The sequence below is a fragment of the Mus musculus genome, chromosome 1 (genome assembly GCF_000001635.26).
Source record: "Mus musculus strain C57BL/6J chromosome 1, GRCm38.p6 C57BL/6J".
In the NCBI taxonomy this organism is placed as follows: domain Eukaryota; kingdom Metazoa; phylum Chordata; class Mammalia; order Rodentia; family Muridae; genus Mus; species Mus musculus.
Window position 1 is genome coordinate 51,860,207 of NC_000067.6, and position 14,067 is coordinate 51,874,273.

General features: G+C 45.0%; 1 protein-coding gene across 10 annotated transcripts in view; it reads right to left on the reverse strand.

Moving 5' to 3' along the window:
• Nucleotides 1–14,067, reverse strand: part of Myo1b (myosin IB) — a 166,306-nt gene that overhangs the window by 110,449 nt on the left and 41,790 nt on the right. For all 10 annotated transcript variants that reach the window (NM_001290982.1, NM_010863.4, NM_001161817.2 and 7 more), the window contains one exon: nucleotides 3,113–3,228. In NM_001290982.1, coding sequence (NP_001277911.1) covers nucleotides 3,113–3,228 — 116 coding nt within the window. The remainder of the gene's footprint in view (nucleotides 1–3,112; nucleotides 3,229–14,067) is intronic.

A 14,067-nucleotide genomic window follows, 5' to 3' on the forward strand; every position in this document is an offset into this window, starting at 1 on the left:
TCAACAGCTAACTGCAAAGGAAGCAGCAGACCCAGCCTGAGGTGGAGACGAGGTGAGAGAGGGTCTAACACCATCTGAGATTTGAAGACGGCACCAGAGCTGCTCTAGAGCCAAGGGAGAGCAAGCATTGCAGGTGTGGGCTCAAAGCGTGCAGAGATGCTGTGGTGGGAATGAGCAGGTACAATGAGCGTAAGCACAGGAAGGCGCCAGACGCAGGGTGACAGGGCAGAAGCTGGCTTCTTCGACACACGTGGAATCCCTCGGTGCTGGTGGTGCTGCTTTCCAGCAGGGTAGCAGTGCCACGCTGTCCCCTCCAGAAATGGTTCAGAAGCGGGAATTAAGACAGTCCTAGAACAGCCATCTACCACATCAAAACATTTCCAATGGAGAGATTTAAGACTGCAGATGGAAATGTGGCTTGAGGGGAAGGCAGTATATGTAACTTGAGGCATGGTCATAGCTCCTAAAGGAGGGTGTGAGGCACAAAGAACACAGGCAACCCTGGAGAAATACACAGCAAAAAGCCCGGTTGAGAACAGTGTGGAACTCCAGATGTAAGGCAGGTACAAAGCCCACAAGGTCTCCGCCACCATCAGATGTAACAACTTCCATACTAGTCATAGCACCTCCCTCGAAGTAGCATTTTGGAAGTGAGTTATAATACATGGAAAGCCTTTAGGGTAATGCCAGCACACAGTGCAAGTCTCAAGCTGGACCAGCTGGTCTGCTCAGTGTCGTTACGATTAAAGTAAAAGTCTGAGGTCTGCAGCGTAAAGTATAACCAAGAACGAACACCATTTGCAGTTCCATATCCATCATCGAGTGAGCTATATATTGCAGTATGTAAGAACAGCCCGTGGGAAGCTGGGCGCGAAAAGCACAAGCTTTTCCCAGTGTGGCTTTTTGAACATGTCTTTGGAGAATCTGGCAGTCACTCCAAGCACCGTACTTTGAAAATGACTTCAATACCTAAGACTTAAAACAAACATTCAGGCACTAAATAAAATGAAAGGGGTCTAGAGGAATGATTATAATTATAAAATGATAAAAGCAATTTCAGATTCCCCCCCCCCCAGGCACAGTGAGACCAGATCACTGGCAAAACCTACTTGATTGGGAAAATACAGAATGCTCAGTTTTTAGTATCTATTTTCACATATTTAAATATTAAATATTAAATTTAAATGTTAAATATTAAATTCCAAACAGCCCCACATGTCTCTCTGAGCTGCATCACCAAGAGAAATCAAAATACACAACTAGATAGTAAGATAGACAGTCCACTAGACAGACATATGTGCATATATATATATATATATACACATATATATATATATATATATATATATTCCTTAATTATAAGAGCTCATTTTTCATCAAAAGTAGTGAAAAAGAGAGGTGATCTTTAACCACAAGAGAAAACACAGTTAAGGTGTTAGCTAAAGTTCTTCTACTTTAGTACTGAGCATCTTGGCTCCAGCACACGGTCCCTGTGAACAGACAGTCCTGTGATCTGCACTGTGTGGGTTGTACAAAAGCATGCCTGTCCTCTAACGACCAGCAGCACCCTCTTACCTACAAAGTGCGACATCCAAGTGTCTTTAGACATCATCAATGTCTTAGTCACCCAAATCAGCCCTGACTGGAGATACTGCTGAACACCTGAACCACAGGACCATTGTGGCCACTTTCAAAAGCCACACCACTACCACCACCACTACCCCAATATCCCAATGACAAATTAATCTTTTCCTCAGCCAAGACATTCTCTAAACTATTTCCACATCAGCATTTCTGCTCACAGTGAACACTGAACACACATGTTTATTTATATGCATCTCATGATGAGCTAGGGTTGTTTTATATGCATCTCATGATGAGCTGGGGTTGTTTTCAACAATGCGTATATTTTTGATGAGAGGACGACAGTGTTTTGATAAAAGCTAACCATAATAACAGCAGCGATCACGGCACAGCCTTGCAGAGCCCTTGACACCTCTCTAGACACCTCTGTATACATCAGTCCTGGGCCAGCATCCAGCAACAGCTCCTGGATATCTTAAATCTACATGCGGCATTTTATCACATACAAAAATTCTATCACATCTAACAAATCACCCCTTTGCAAATCACCACGAGTTATTTAATGCAACTCGAAACAGTAAGAATTCCAGAGGAACTCACATAGCCATGGAGGAGGGGTGGGAATGTCTCTGCTCGGGCAAAACTAGAGAAGCCTGAGGCTCATCACACCACTTGGCCCAGACAGGATCTTTCTCTTTCTTTTAACTCTCCAGTGGACACAAGAACATAAAGGGTGAACAGATAGACTCCTTTTGAGTGTAAATGAGCAGAACATAACTAGAGCAATAAAAAAGTTTTGGTGCTTAAGGCTCCACTGAACCCACCTTATAATCTTTCTTTCTTTCTTTTTTTGTTTTGCAGACTTTTTTATAAGGGTAATTAAAAATCTAGTAATCCAAGTCTGTATTGATCCATCAAACATAAGAAAACTTTCATAAGGTTACTTTAGTCATTCAGAGTAGAAAACAAAAGCCAAACACTAGTATAACGCAACACTTGAAATCTTTCTTAGCCCAAAAAGGCAATGAAAATTGTCTGGTTTCTGGTTGTTGGAAAATAGCTGGACTCTGGTTTTTGTTGTTGTTGTTGTCATTTGGTTGGTTGGTTTGGTTTGGTTTTTGGAGACATGGTTTCCCTGTGTGGCTCTGGCTGTCCTAGAACTTGCTTTGTAGACCAGGCTGGTCTTGCCCCTGCCTCTGCCTCCTGAGTGCTGGGACAAAAATGTGTGCCCCCACTGCCTGGCCGATGGACTCTCATATACAATGTGCACTCCTGTTTTATGTACAAAACTCACCAGCTGCTGCTGCTCACACAGACTCTGCAGCAGAAATACTTTACACACCAGTATTTGCCTTAGTTTTTACGGCATTTAACTATTAACTTCTACATATTTTTCCGTGATCTAAAACCCAGAAGAAGACAAAGAAAAGAAAACATTTTCCTGTGATTTGAGGAGGCAGCTGCACACATCTGTCAACTATGCGCTAGAGCAGAAGAGAAAGTTTAAGAGTTTGCTAGCTGTACTTACATGTGAGGGCTCAGTTCATAGAAGTTTCTATTTCTGTAATCTTCCACTTTCTCCGGCGAATATATGGGCAAGGACCGGTAGGGGTTAACAGATATAACCACGCTCCCAATGTATGTCTGCAAATAAGAGAAAAAGAAAGAAAGAATAAATAGGCTGACAAGTACACGGGATGCATTTGACCCTCTCTAAGTTCAGTGTGATATGGTTTCATCCTTGTGAAACTAGCACTTGTCCTCCACCAGTCTTACATTTAAGAACACTGTGCCTCTCTGAACCCAGGTGGCCAAGAAAGAGTGCATGCTCACTCTTCTCACAAATGAAAAGCACAAATTTATAGATTGAAAATATGCTTCAAGATAAATCTTGACAAAACTTTATGACTCTGGACACGAGCTCGCCAAAGCCCTGTCATACTTGCCAAAATCTCGTAACTACTGGTAATTGTAAGCAAAAGCCACGCTCTCCCAGGAGCCGCTTACGGCTCGTGCCTCCACTCACTGTTATCATTCTGCTTCAAAGCGATTGGCAACCTAACTATTCAGCCCATGCCCATGCCTAGGGTAAGGACGTCAGCACTGCCCCGCTACAGCCTGCTGTCTACTAGCACTACAGACCACAAGCAACTCAGCATTAGACCCACAGCCCTTGGAAATAAACAAGCATCAGAATTTCACACTATATCTAATCCACTTTGGTAGTAGAATTTACCTTCACTTTCCAATGGAACATATGTATAATGTTGAATTTACATTTAATGTTAAATTTAAATGTACTTCCTGAGGGGTCAGTGCTGTGTTTTCATGGATAACTCCAAGTTGCAAACTAAAACTCTCTTCCTTTATCCTTCAACCTTCCATCGCTGGCATGTCCAGTAAGACTGATTTAGTCCATTTTGTGCAAGGCTACAATACCACAGGCAATAGCCAATTGGTAAACGCATCTTGGGAGCTCTAGTTTTCTTTAGTTTCAACATCATAAAGACAGAAAGAAGAAACAAATTGCTAACTATATACACAATAGAAAAGGAGACCAGTGAAATAGGCCAGTCAGTAAAGGCATTTGCCATTGAGACGCGAATTCTATCCTTGGGACCCACATACATCAACCAACCTAGTATATATGTGCCCCATATGCAGCTGCATGCATACACACATAGAGAGAGACAACAGACACACAGACAAACACACACACATAAATAATAAAATGTAACTTTACAAAAAAAAGTTTTAAAAAGGAAAAATATTTCCTTAAGATGAGAGTAGGGGTGTGGCCAGCCCAGCACCCTCTCTTTTCCAATGTCCACTGTCCATCAACAGTTAATATTTCTAGGACAAGCTCTCCAGCACTAGCACCACTGAGACCCACAGGAATAAAAATTAAACAAAATAAAAGGCAAAGAAACAGGAGGAACGTTTTGCAATGCCTTAATATGAGCCGCAATGAGTTGAATGTAGGAGACCTTTCCCACCATGGAAAACAAAACGAATCATTTTCCGTATGTTCCGCCAATATGAGCATCATCTAACCAAAGGCAGAAAATTTACCACTATATGAGAACCTCCACACAGTGTGTGTTCCTAAATTCTGTTGTCAGGACCCAATTAACCTGGCCCAAAAGAATGACCACAGGTTCCCTAGTCCCAATCAGACAAGAGTTTCTCAAAGCTTTCGATGTTCGTCACACCAGAACTCTCCAGAACAGGTGCACGGAGATGTCCAAACTGGGAAAGTGAGTGGCTTCTAACAACTATAGTTACACCACAGAAATGAAAATGTGGCTACTGGTCACAGCTTACTCTTTACTGAACAGACAAGGAGCTCTCTTTGCAGGGAAGGTACTTGCAAATTTCTCCTTTTGTAAAATAAAAATAAAAGAAGTATACAGATGTGCTGCCAGCAGAGAAACCTGCTCGCAACTGCGCTGGCTCTTTTAAGCCAGACTTTTACAATGCTGAGCTGTGATTAAAAAAAAAGAAAGAAAGAAATCTGCTGCCCTGGCATTTGTGCAGAAGAACAAACTGCTGCCTCTACATCAAAACCCCACTAATGACATGAGAATTTCACCGCATTCTGAATTAGTGGTGCTTCTTCTGCCCCCAGCTGTGTCACTACCAAGCAGAACAGGACCTACCAAGGTGGCTCAGTAAGTATCTTTCACTGAATGACTGGCTCACACAGGCTCACAATCGTCACTAGGAAAGTGGGTCCATTACTCTTGTGTGGACATGCAACACCAAATTCACTATATACAGCGGTCACTACTTCATTAAGCCTGTTGTCCATGTGTTGTCAGTGAACAAAGCCTTAAGCCATACCCTTCTCTCCAGCTTCCTGTCCTACTGAGGGGGCTGTTACAAATATAGTCAGAAAAAAAGTCTTCTACATGTATAAATATCTGTTAGGAATCAGGCACCCCCACGGCCAACCCCAAGGGACCTGGTGACAATGGGACAGTTAGACACCTTCATGGTCAGCCCCAAGAGACTCAGGACAATAAGACAGTCATCACTAGCTGCCCAGAGGGCCACCACACATTCCCACTGTCTCCTCTGCAGTAAGTTCTCCTGCACACACACCATGGCCCTGATAAAAAGCCGTGCATTCCTTCCCCCTCTTCCTTTCTTCCCTCCCTCCAACCAGAGGCAGCCCCATACTCTCTTACCCCTTACTCTCTCCCTTTAATAAACCTCCCAGGTTGCACAATGTGAATTTATCATTAGCGGTTCCATCAATACCCACTTGGAAACAAACAAGGGGAGTGTTTCAAAGGGAAATGCTTATTTTCCCAATCTGTGAATCTAGACATGATTTGATCAAAGAGACATCATTAGCAATTGCGATTCAGGCAGAGATTTGAAAACCATGTGTGGACTGGGATGTGCCCATGTCTGTACAACTATCCTGTGCTCTAGATGTGAATGAGCTTGAGCTATCAATGCAGACATCATGTGGGGGAGCAATGCACCCTGCCCTACAGCCTGTGCTATAGGTGTTATGAGTGAGCCACCCCAAACCATTACCCCACTGATGGCACCAGATACTTCAACCAGATGAGGACAAATAATACCAGATGAGGACAGCAAGATACGCAATGCTTAAGTCAGCCTGAATTGCTGTTCCAGAGAGCTGTGAGCCAGAAGATTGTCATTAGCCATTAATTTCTGAAAATGGCTTGCTGCATCACTTCAGTAACTGATACAACACCATCTCCAGAGAAGGGGCCAAGCGGGACAAGACATAGTAATCTAAGCAGACATCAAAGCAGCCATATTCCCCCCATGTCACCACTGAGCAGGATCCCAGCCTGTGCACCATCAAACCAATTAAACAAACAAGCAACAGTCAAATGCAGGAAAAGGAGACTTATGGGAAGGACAACGGAGTCCAGTGAGGAAGGCATGCTGGCAAATGCACATAAGTGCCTGCCTGCTCCCTTGCATTCTCACCACACACACACACACACACACACACACACACACACACACACACACAGAGTGTCCCCTCTTTAGGGTCTTAATAGGAGGGTATTGTTTAAAAAGAAGATAGTCCCAGTAAGAGAGCAGCCCAGCCCCTTGTTTGGGCTTGATCTTTCCTGCAGGGTTGCCTGACAAGTTCTTAGGGCAGTGTGAAATCTCTTTCCTGGAGACAAATTTCTCCTTTTGAAATCAAGCTGTGGCCTTCTCCCAGCATGAGATTCCTGTAGAAACTGCAATTTCTTGGGGACAATTGTTTTAATAGGCAAAGGGAAGCTCACATGTGTCTCTAGAATAATCTCATCCCTGCCAGGCTGGCAACTTTCATTCCACTTCAGGACTGCGGCCTCTAGTCTTGAACTTCTAAGGTTTGCTGTCATTGCTGTTGATGGGTCTCTCTTCCTTAAAGGGCCTATATGCAAAGACTTAAATATCCCCATGGTAGCAGTAGGAAAAATGAAATCTTCACTCACAACCCTTCTTCCTTGAAGACACACAATATAGCCCTGGAAGCAGCTGACTGGCTGGGGTGGTCTGACATTCAACTCTGGTTTTAGGCTGCCCATCATATATACACAGGAAATGCAGTTCATTTCTACATCAATTGTTGCGCGCGCTCAACTGGCCAGGAAGAACGACGCTGCTACAGGATCCTTCTGCACACATTTATTCAGTCCTGTTTCTTCTTTCTCCATATATCTCCCTTGTTTATATCTCCCTTGTTTTTATATCTCCCTTGTTTTTATATCTCCCCTGTTTATATCTCCCTTGTTTTTATATCTCCCTTGTTTTTATATCTCCCCCACTAATAGTAATCCTCTCTCGAATAATAATCCTCCCTCTAACCCGGGCCTCTCACTCTTATATACTCTCAGTTCCCATCCACGCACAGCAGGCCACGCCACTTCACCAGGCACGCAGCTTCAGCTAATCAGGGCATCAGGGGCAAATCTCCACCAAATTGGATTCACCTGTATCCTGGTACACCTGCGCAGCACTCAAGATGTTTGTGTCTTATATGAGGAAGTCAGGTGCAAGTCATATGACTTAGCTGCAGTCCCTGGCGCCCTTGGGACTGCCGCCACACCCGCTCCCCACAATTCCCCCTTTTTTCTTTTTTGGCAGAGAGAATGTCTGTAGATAGCCCCCCGCAGCCATGCCCCTTACCCGTCCTTGGGTGACAAACAGCATTGGTTTGATCCCTGTCTTAGGTTGGTGACATGCCCAGGGAGTCTTATCACTACCTCTCAATTATGCCAAGCCACTCCTGGGGAGATTGTGTTTTGCTTGTGGCAGGTGCATCAAAAGGCCAGGATGTTACTTAACCTATGGCCAGATCTTAATTGCTGCAAGCAAGCCTCATGGGTGAAGGTAGAGGTCTGATCCCCAGTGTGCAAGCATAGGGGCCCTACACAAAACCATCCCTTAGGCTCATCACCCAGAGAGGTCTTGGCCAGCTCCCGTGTCGTTTTTCCTGGGGGAAGGGAACTAGGACACTGAACCTTCATGCAATCAGACGTGCCTTCCACAGGATGCCAACAGCAAGCTATCCTCTGTGCAGTGCTTAGCCTCGCACCCCACGGCATAATGCAGCATAATTTCTTTTAGAGCGGCAAACCGAATCTGAGGAGATTGTCCCGCCTCCACTGCAGCAAAAGCCTACGCTACCATGGCGAAAGTGCAGACCCGCACACTCTGCACCTAACACATGTGCCAAACACACAACACACACACACTATAACAAGCATACATCCCAGGGCTCCCATCCCCGCTCATCTTCCCTGAAGCAAGGGATAGATAGCCAGAGGGGCTATCTCTTTAAGGGGAATTCAGGGATCAAAAAGGCATGGGAAAATTTAAACGTCATGTCGAGCTGGTATCGGCTTCTGGAATACCGAAAGGATCTCTCATCTCGGCTCCATCCTTTGTGCTTGTGGGATCATCCACCATATCCACAGGGGCAACTGGATCAGGAGCCTCATTCTTGTAGCGTCTCACCAATCTCTCCAGCACCCAAAGAGGTTCCATCTGGTCCTGTGGAAACACACAAACAGACCCTCTCGCCCACGTCAACACCTGATCTACTCGATCCTCTCCAAATATCCAGACAGAAGGTCCACCTACAGGTGGCTGCTGAGGAGGCATAGGGAGGCGGCACAAAAGCTAATTCGCCTTCCTCCTCTGCCTCAGCTCTTTTATTTTGTCCTTTCTGTCCACCTGATAACACTGTGTCTCCTTTCTTTTTCCTTTTTCTTTTTAAGCCCTTCTCCTCTTCCGACATACTTTCTTGTTGCTCTGTAAGGATTTTCTGACCTGTCTTGACTGCCTCTACACACAGTTTCAAACAGTAACAGAGTCCATATATCAGAACAAACAAGACCAAAACTATCAGACCTACCCACAAAGGGTCAACGGGAGAAAAAAGCATAACTACACAGCGAGGATCTATTGATCACTACACTGAGGTTATCATAGTTCCTTAACTTGTCCCCAAACCAGGAACCTTAACTTGTCCCAAAGCCAGGAACCTTTCGTTACCTTGTGCCTGCTTCCTGGCAACTTTATGCTTGCCTCTATTTTATCCGAGGTCCTTCCCAAACTTCTGGGGTCCCAAGTTTCACTCACTGTGAACTTACCCTGCGGGCAACCACTGACTGCTGAAAGTTCTGAACTCGGCGGGGGAGTCGGTTCCCCGTACGGGCCACCAACTGTCGCGCCTGCTCTCGACCAGCAAGAACGATGCGACCACCAGTCCTTCTAACAGCAGTTTATTCAGTCTTCATCTTTCTTCTTTCTCTTCATCAGTACCGTTCCCCAGCTGAAGAGTTCTGAATCCACGCCGGATCCTCCTCAACAGTCTGTTTTATGGGAACACTTTATTAACCGCTCCTTCCCAGTGATGCAGTTCTGAATCCTCCCTGTAGCAGGGGGTCTTCGCTCATGCCTGAAGATGTTTCTTTTCCCGGGTTTCGGCACCACTTGTTGCGCGCGCTCAACTGGCCAGGAAGAACGACGCTGCTACAGGATCCTTCTGCACACATTTATTCAGTCCTGTTTCTTCTTTCTCCATATATCTCCCTTGTTTATATCTCCCTTGTTTTTATATCTCCCTTGTTTTTATATCTCCCCCACTAATAGTAATCCTCTCTCGAATAATAATCCTCCCTCTAACCCGGGCCTCTCACTCTTATATACTCTCAGTTCCCATCCACGCACAGCAGGCCACGCCACTTCACCAGGCACGCAGCTTCAGCTAATCAGGGCATCAGGGGCAAATCTCCACCAAATTGGATTCACCTGTATCCTGGTACACCTGCGCAGCACTCAAGATGTTTGTGTCTTATATGAGGAAGTCAGGTGCAAGTCATATGACTTAGCTGCAGTCCCTGGCGCCCTTGGGACTGCCGCCACACCCGCTCCCCACAATCAATGAACACTTGGACTTAAACATTCTCACTGGCATTTTGTTACTGCATCAGACCCTCAAAAGACAGGACGTTCATTTGCCAAGGAGCCGTTTCCTTGCTCACTGCCCCATCCTCCCAACCTCAGCACCAGCAGTCAGTGGCATCAGCATTCCATCCACAAGGCTCTGAAGAGCTCCTCTCTTGTCTGTGTGTGAACCTCCAGCATGTAGGGTAGAAGTAGGAAAAGATAAGAAAGAAAAGGGAACAAGACAGAAAAAGTAAAGAGGGAGAACAGGCTGGACCTTTGGATAAAATGCACACTCAGTTAACAGCTTCTCTTTCACTTCTCCTGGGGCAGACATTAAATCAAGAATGTGCAAACATTCCTAAGTCACAACCATTTCCAGCTGCATGTCTTAAGAACTTCTAGCCCGCCAAACAGATGCCTTGCAAATAGCACACACAACCTAAGGGGGCTTCTTGTGACTGCAGGAAACTGACCTCTCTTCAGGAGGACAATGGATCTTCCAGCAGCCTTCCCTCTACAGATTGCAGTTCAGAGCCTGGAAGAGCCCCTGAAATCAGAACTTAGGACACAAAGGCCATTCCCATTTCACTACGAGTCCTCACAAAGCTCTCTCCTCAGAAACCATCTCAGTGACCTGGGGAAGACCAGCCAGCCACAACTTTTAAAGAGATTCCAGGTGAACTCTGGCATTCTAGACTTAGAGAAATTTATCTGCGGTCTGGGGGTTAGAGATCTGACTCTACTGTTATACAGTGGTCAGTAGATAACTACATAGAGTTTACATCACCATAACACATGCTGTTTACAGAATGCTTACGCACTTGGGCTTGGTGCTTTGATATGTAATCTCATTTAATCCTCAGATCTTCAAGGGGGAATTAGTAGTAGTCCCTCTGTATACAGGAGGAAACTGGGGTAGGGAGAAGCTAAAAATGTGCCTCGATTTACACAAGACTGAAGATTTACAGGAAAATGTGGAGCCAGCTTTATACAACACTCCAAATAGATTAAAGCACAACCAAGGGAGTATGATGGAGAGCCCTGAGTGGAGAGCTCAGATGCCTGCTGATGGTGTGGGTTCACATCTAAGCATGTTCGTCATCTGACCCTTTGCCTCTCAGTGACTTGTGACTTCAGAACTGCTCTTGTACTGCCTGCCTGGAAACTCTAGAGACTGATTCCTCCCTCCTCCCCTCCCCTGCTTTCCCCTAGTCTCTCCAAACTCCTCCTCCTTCCTCCCTTTCCCTGCCCTCCCCTGCTAAGGATGTGATCCTAGGCTTAATTACTGGTTGGGTAGCTTGTCTGGAGGGAAGCTACACTATTTAGTCTCTGTCTTCCAAAGATGCTCCAGTCTGAATAGTGTTTCCCTGCACCGCTACAGTTCATTTACCTGCTTCCTGTCAGTGCCCCCTTGGGTTACTTCCCTGTTAAAGCTATAGAGAGCAAGGCTGCTGTGTGCACTGATGTACAGATGTGTTTTAATCCCCAGTAATGCGTGCTTTAGAAGTAAGTTAGGAGACAGCTAACCGGGTGACTGCCCCCTAAAAACCAACCTCTCAAATGCCATTTCTTGCTCTTGCTTTTCCAAAGTCAACTTCCTCCTGTAGACCTGCTGTGGCCTCTGCCTTTCTTGGATATTCTTGGTCCCTCTACAGGTCACAGGGACCTTTCTCCAATCAGACCTCAGACCACGAGTACTCACATAGACAGTAAAGAGTGTCCTTTCATCTGCTTTAGTGCCCAGATTAATTAGCTTGCTCGCCCCCCATCTTTTGTTTGTTTGTTTGCTGGGTAGCCCAGGCTAGCCTTGAACTCCAGTTCTGTATATAGTCCAGGCTTGCCTTAAACTCCTACTTGTCTCTCTGCCTTAGCCATGCTAAGGCAGGAATTCAGGCTTGTACTATCAGAGTAGTCAGCTCTGGAACTTTGTTTTTCTGAAAGCCTCTGCCGAGGAATTATAATTCACATGATGCTTTTAAAAATTGGCCTTTAGGAAATGTGTTGCTTGTTTATTTGACAGTTAAATCAGTTTGGTTATGCAGTCCTGTGATGGGCCATTCTTGAGTCTAGGCCCATCCTAGCTTTGAACCATTCCCGCTTCAGAGTTAAAAGTCACATGTGTGGGGACTTATATTCAGAGGCTTGGACATTCTCTCTAATGGGTTTTGAAGCCACTTCAGGTTAAATAGTACTTCAGCTACGTAACTGTTTTATCTGTTAACTGACACCTTCCTGATTTATTTATTTTTGATGTTGAAATGGTTATTATGATTAATTTTTTTCTGTTAAGATCAAAAATGTTTTCCTTGTTTTCCTTTCTTCCTTTCGTTCGTTTCTGGTGGCATAAAGAATTCAGCATCCATAATCTGGTTATCCAGTGGGAGGTTTCTGCCCAAGAGAGGAGTACTTCCGTGTGCAAAGGTTGAAGGTATAATCCAGAGCTCCTGGGCTTAGAGTTGTTGACTGTATAGACTAGGGAGACAGCTGATTCCTGACTCCTCATCTGAATACATTTCTACTGACTAATATGGCCATTTGTTGCTTTATTCCTTTCTTGGTTCTTGTGACCATTAAGATAAGAACCTGTGACCACGTCATGTGAGTTTACTGATAGCTAAGTAGAAAGCTACTGAAGTGCATATTATTTGCCAGCATTCTGAAGTGCCTGTGTTGAGTTTTTAAGGATCTCCAAAGACATGCAAAAAATAATTAAAATTCCTTCTTCAGACAATGAAGAGGCTGAGTAATAAGCTTGTGGTGATAGGGACGGGGCACAGCTCTGTGTTGATTCTTGCTGCTGCTACCTGAGGGGCTCATTTCACAGAACTCCACTTACACACACCCAGGATTCTTGGCTTCATCCCAGAAGAGATTTTCAGGATAAGCTAGTATGTGTAGCATTATGGTATAATTGTGGCTGGAGGGAGTACCTTGGTGGGCCCATGCCAAGGTGCCCCCCCCCCATCCACCCGTGACACCAGAGGGATTCCCTGAGGAATCTCGCCATGCAACAGGCCTAGTATAAAGAATACTTATTATTGGAAGGGTGAGAATGGGGACCTGGGAAGGCTGGGAACATAGCTATGAGGGCAGAGAAGTGGGAAGAGAGAAAGTGGGGACGGAAAGAGAGAAAGAGAGGAAGGTGCAAAGAGAGAAAGAGGCTGATTGGGAACATGTTGGAACAAAGAGAGAAAGAAGATGGTGAAAGAGAGCCTGGCGGGGCTGCGACGCAAGCTGTTGCTAGGTAGAGGTTGGGCAGAGCCTAGTAGAATTGTCTGTAACCTAACATTTAGAGTTAGAATTTATTGTAAAGCAGATTTCAAGCACAAAGATTAAGAGAAAGAAAGATTCTCAGCTATAAAATAAGACATCTGGGAGGGTGGGCGTGTGCTTTCCAACGTCACTGTTTTTCCCGCAGGCCTTACACTCCAGTGGGTTTAGAAGGTCTTTAAAGGGTGCTAAGGAAGATGAGTGAGAGTAGAGAGGCACCTCCCAGGGTTCAGAAAGCCTAGAAGGTGGAGGGGGATGCAGGATGTAGGATATCCTCACTGTAGACAAATATGTTTGTTTGTGAGATTCCCAGAAAATATCCAGAGAGCAGTGAGACCCTACCCAAATCGATATTGTGTTCGGGTCATAAAACCCAATATGTTGCCATTTTAACATAAAATATCTCTATAAAAGAGGAAATACATGGGGCTGGAGAGATGGCTCAGTGGTTAAGAGTACTTGGTCTTACAGAGGACCTGAAAGAGGACCTGGCACAATCTTCTGGTCTCTAGGGCACCAACACACATGGTGTACACATTTGCAGAGGTATACATACCATATCCATGAAATTTTTAAATATGTGTGTGTGTGTGTGTGTGTGTGTGTGTGTGTGTGTGTATTAAAGAAAAATCTTTATTTTGGTAACTTTCTCAACAGCAATGGTTACTGTTAGAATTCTTGCTTTTCCACAGGCAGGAGGCTTCAACCTGAGGGTTGCTCTACAACAAAACTACCCAACCAGTAACTAAGACCTGAGTTCTTAGAAGGGGTGGTGTG